Source organism: Vespula pensylvanica, chromosome 1 (genome assembly GCF_014466175.1).
Source record: "Vespula pensylvanica isolate Volc-1 chromosome 1, ASM1446617v1, whole genome shotgun sequence".
In the NCBI taxonomy this organism is placed as follows: Eukaryota; Metazoa; Arthropoda; class Insecta; order Hymenoptera; family Vespidae; genus Vespula; species Vespula pensylvanica.
The window spans coordinates 13,699,718-13,704,717 of NC_057685.1; the positions used below are offsets into that span (position 1 = coordinate 13,699,718).

General features: G+C 34.4%; 1 protein-coding gene and 1 long non-coding RNA gene across 5 annotated transcripts in view; one reads left to right on the forward strand and one right to left on the reverse strand.

Annotated features, from left to right (window-relative positions):
* Positions 1-5,000, reverse strand: part of LOC122631085 — a 91,580-nt gene that overhangs the window by 6,856 nt on the left and 79,724 nt on the right. The gene's annotated exons all lie outside the window — the stretch shown is intronic.
* Positions 1-5,000, forward strand: part of LOC122631009 (sodium/calcium exchanger 1) — a 75,243-nt gene that overhangs the window by 2,767 nt on the left and 67,476 nt on the right. For all 4 annotated transcript variants that reach the window (XM_043816192.1, XM_043816176.1, XM_043816184.1 and 1 more), the window contains exon 2: positions 311-583. In XM_043816192.1, the coding sequence (XP_043672127.1) occupies positions 311-583 (273 nt within the window). The remainder of the gene's footprint in view (positions 1-310; positions 584-5,000) is intronic.

Here is a 5,000-nt window from a genome sequence, read left to right on the forward strand (position 1 = left end):
ATCTCTCACTAACGAAAGACGAATACTTTCACACTTTTTCTTCTTCTTCTTCATCTTCATCTTCTTCTTCTTTAATATAAAAATGATATCGAACTAAGTCCCCGCAACTTTGTTTTCTTCGCCTTCATAAATAAAAGTCGAACGTTCTCAAAGTCCGCTTAAAAGTTTCTCCGATTGGATGGATTTTGCTTTTTCTTTTTTTAATTTCTTTTTAATCTTTTTTTTTTTTTTTAACCAAAATGAAAGAAAAAGGGATACGAAATCTTTGACGTGGCAGAAAGGTTCAAGAAAAATTTCTATGACTTTTCAGATTGAGTAACGTTTCGCAGCCGGCCATGTTGGTGTCACCAAGCTTAGCGACGGTGATGATTTTGGACGACGATCACAGCGGAATATTTGGCTTTCCCGAGAGGGACATCGAGCTCGTAGAAAGCGTCGGACAATATCCTTTGCGGGTGGTGAGATACAGTGGCGCCAGAGGACGCGTCATCATTCCTTATCGTACGATCGAAGGAACTGCGAAACCAGGAAAGCAGTATGTTCACACCGAAGGATCTCTCACTTTTGAGGATAATCAAACCGAGTGAGTTTATCACTTTTTTCTCTTTCTCTCTTTCTCTCTCTCTCTCTCTCCTCTCTCTCTCTATCTCGTACATACATATGTCCAGATAAAATATCTAAACGACGTAATGACGTCAAGGGAAAGGATAATAGGATAATCGAGATTTATCACGTCGCAATCGGCAATTACGTGGGCGAGAAGAGATTTTTCTTCGTATTACAGATATGTAACGTCAAAAACTCTTACTCGCAATCAATTATAAGTATGCTGACTTCATTGTTAATATACGTACGTACTTATGTGTTATATCTATGTATGTATGTATGTATGTATGTACATAAGTATGAGGATTACGAAAAATCACGCGACGTTGATGATTCTTGACGATAAACGTTTTTATTCTTTTTCTGATCTTTGTTACTTTTCCAATTGTTATTTGCTTTTTTGTCTTGTGTGTGCGTGTTCTTTTTTTTTTTTTTCTTTAAAAAAGAAAAGAAAGTCGATAACTTAAAGAGTTCTCGAGTGATAAGCGAGTGAGTTCGACGACTTGGCGTGTCGACTTAGCGTGCAATGATTAAGCGAACGATAGGTACGAAAGAAGATCGATAAAAATCACCACGTATCGCCTCGAGCTTGAAAGAAAGAAGAAAAAGAACCGGATATAAGAGGGTGATATCTCGAGTTTTGCCACGAGCTTGTTTTCGTTTCGCACCCCATAAAAAGGGACGACGAGAACTAAAAAAGTCATAGAGAATTTTTGATATTTCATGATAAATATAATACAGTAATAACCAACTCGTATAAAAGCATTTATTTTTGTAGATATGATGTACGTAGATAGGTATATAACAAGATGATAAAATAATTATTTTACAATCAGCATATCACCATTTAATTACTCTCAACAAAATTAATTCAAATTATACAATATGTTTTTTTTTTCTTTTATAACATTTAGTTTTTATATGTAATATTTAGTTTTCGAGAAAATGGATTGTAGATATTAATCAAATATTTAGTTACACATCAATCTTCGTACAGATCATATCTGATTTACAAATACTTGAGTATATGAAGACTGATAAGGAATCAAAATTAGTTCAAAATAGAAACACAAGAAATGTGTGTTCGACTACGTCAGAAAAAAAAAAGAAAAAGAAAGAAAATATCCTAATATTTTATCAGAATATTTCATTGTACAATTTTTGATTTTTTACTATAAAAGATCGAATGCTCATTGATTTTTATTATGATTAGTAACATCCTGTATAACATACTATTTAGATAAAACATGGATATACATCTATACGTGTTATTTCCGAGCAACTACGAAATGTTTTTCGCAAGTAAAAACAGCTCGAAATCGTAACGGGTTATTTTTCGAGAAATTATGCAAGAAAAAACCTAAACGAATGTAGGTCAGTGGGTTGCTGTAATAGAGATCGTGTTCGTGGAAATTCGTGCTATGGAGTTTGTACATGTAATTTTACCTTTACGAGCCCATTAGCTACGCTTTTCCTATGCCTTCCTTTCTATTCGCTATTCTTTCGTTTCGTTTCGTTTCGTTTCTTTTTTTTCTTTTTCATTTTTTTCTTTCTCTTTCTCTCTCTCTCTCTCTCTCTCCTTTTGGCGACGTTTCAGTGTTTGACATTTTTTTTTACATCATTCCTCTTTAGAATTCGCGAAGAATATCGACAAAGCACCCGCACGTCCTAAGATCTTTCGATTTTTCTCTTATTTCCTTTTTCATCGAGTTCGCGACGAAGTCAAAGATTTATTCTTCCTTACACGAGCGAATCGTTTCATCTTGACGACGACTTTTTCTTCTCTTTCCTTTCGCGAAAAATATTAGGTGTTGCCAGAGAAAATTCACTTTTCCCGATAACTGAAAAACTAATTTATCTTTACATGGGGATTTTACTGATGTACACGTCGTACGTCCTACGTTTAGTTTGTTTGAATATTCAAACAAATATTTGAGAGAGGCAAAATATTAAAATGTGCTCCTGATGTATTATTTATTTATTTATTACATGCCGTTTTATTCTAATAATATTTTATTCACGCTAAAAGTGTCAGACGTTAAAAATATTTTAACATCCTTTTTAAAACTGTTTAATCAATTATTCGATTAATTGTAGATATATACGTATATCGAATAATCGTCTTATAATTGCAAATAAAAAATTAATAAACTTACATACACACGTGTGTATATATATATATATATACACACACACATGTATATGTCAGTGTTTCTGATGAGATGAAGTAAATAATGTAAAGTAGGAAATAGTATTAAGAAGATTATTGCTGTCTAGCTATACGTTATGATTTATTAACGATCCTCTGACGATCTTTTTCCTTCAGTCAGTAAAAAGCTACGAAGAATATGAAAGGACAAGAGAAGATTCATCGTTTTCGCTTGGGCGAGCATAATTTTCACTTCTCTTCATCTTATCAAGCAACCATTGGATTTGATATTGCAAGGTCGACACGAGAGAAACTAATCGTAGGAAAGAAAATAGAAAAAGAAAGAAAGAAAAAAAAAAAGAAAACAAAATATTTTTATAGTTATGTTTATCCGAACTCTAAATTGAACTACTAGTCGATCGAAGTAGCTCCATCGAAAAGAGCAATTTCGAAGAGAATTGAACTAGAACGTTGGTCGATACTTTTCCTTTCTCTTTCGAGAAAGGAAAGTCCATGTCTTGTCTCGGCGTCTTTACGGCGCCGTCGTCGCCAAGTTTTACCTTCCTTCGCTAAACTTTTCCTCCATTTTACTCCTTCGACTTCCGATCGCTGAGACACAAGAGAAAGAGAGAGAAAGAGGGTGAGAGAAAAAGAGAAGGAGAGGGAAAGGAAGAGAGAAAGAGATAACGAATTGGAGAGAGAGAGAGAGAGAGAGAGAGAGAGAGAGAGAGAGAGAGAAAGAATTAGAGAGAAAGAAAGAGAGAGAGAGAGAGAGAAAGAGAGAGATGAAAGTAGTGGTTCGACGACGATGCGTTGTAACGAGCGTAAAGAAAAAAACATGCGGGAGCTCGTAAAGTGGGCCAATAGAGGGGCGGGAAGCCCTATAAGCATGCAGAGCGTTACGCCCTTGTGTTTCTTTACCCTCTACCATCGAGCTTTCACTTCCACGTCCTCGATGAGCTTGCTCGCTACCACGGCACCGTTGTTTCCAAGTTCTCAGCGAACGTTAAACACCTTTCGTTCGTTAAACACCTCGGTCATTCTCTCTTTTTCTTAAAGAAAAAGAAAAATTTTTTAAATAATAGTAATAAAGAAAAAGAAAAAAATGAATAAAGTCTAGGAAGAAGGACAATACAGAATATGATGGACAATATAGACGGAGTAAGTTGCTTTGCCGAAGTTCGATGCCAAATACGATTTCGATGAGTCCACGTGCGAGAGATTCATCTACTAGCTAAAGCAGGTAATTGCGAATTCCGCCGCGAAAACTCATTTAAAAGTCGAATACGCCTGTACTCATTGCGAAAATTGGAATTCGCTCGGCTTCAAAGCGAACGATGAAGGGGAGGAAGAAGAAGAAGAAGAAGAAGAGAAAAAGGAGGAAGAGGAAGAGGAAGAGGAAGAGGAGAAGGAGGAGGAGGAGGAAGAAGAAGAAGAAGAAGAAGAAGACGAAACGTGCCACGACACGATGGTTCGGTATTCGTCGCTCGACGAATGAAATTTCGTTCCACGAAAGAGCCTCACGTCCGTCCTTCGTCTTTCTCGACTACAACTTATACCTATCAGACCAGACTCCAAATGGAATTTATTATAGCTGCGTGCTACGACTTTACAAATTATCTAAAAACTAACAGATCTTTTATATTGTTCTTATTCCGAATAATCGTACTTGTTTTTCTTTTTTTCTTTTATTTGTCCTCCTTTCTTTTCCTTTTTTCTTTATTTTATTTTATTTTTCTATTATATTTCTACGAAATTTTCATATATTGTTATTCCTATTTAATCACATACAGTATTCAATTCTAATCGTTTGAGAACATTAATAATTTAATGCTTGATAACCCAAATTTTTTGTCGTGTTTATCAAAAAATTATATGACGTGAAGAAAAGTGGTACAGTATATTACTTACATTAGCATGATTATACTATATTAAATGTAATTTATATTTGAAAAATATTCAGCAGAAGAAAAAACTTTCAGATATACGAAATAATAATTTTAACTTGCTAGCGATAAGATTCAAAGTTGCATGGTATTTATAGATGGTTAAATAATTTCGAAACATGACGAAAACATTCAAGCATAAGAACAATATCAATTACAATAATATAAATCAAAAATAATAAAATAGTTCGAAGTAAACGTCACGAATAAGATCGATATATCAAATTTTAATGAACTTCAAATAGTTACGACTTTTTTTACCTATGTGGTTGCACGTTACCACGCTATCAATAAACGAA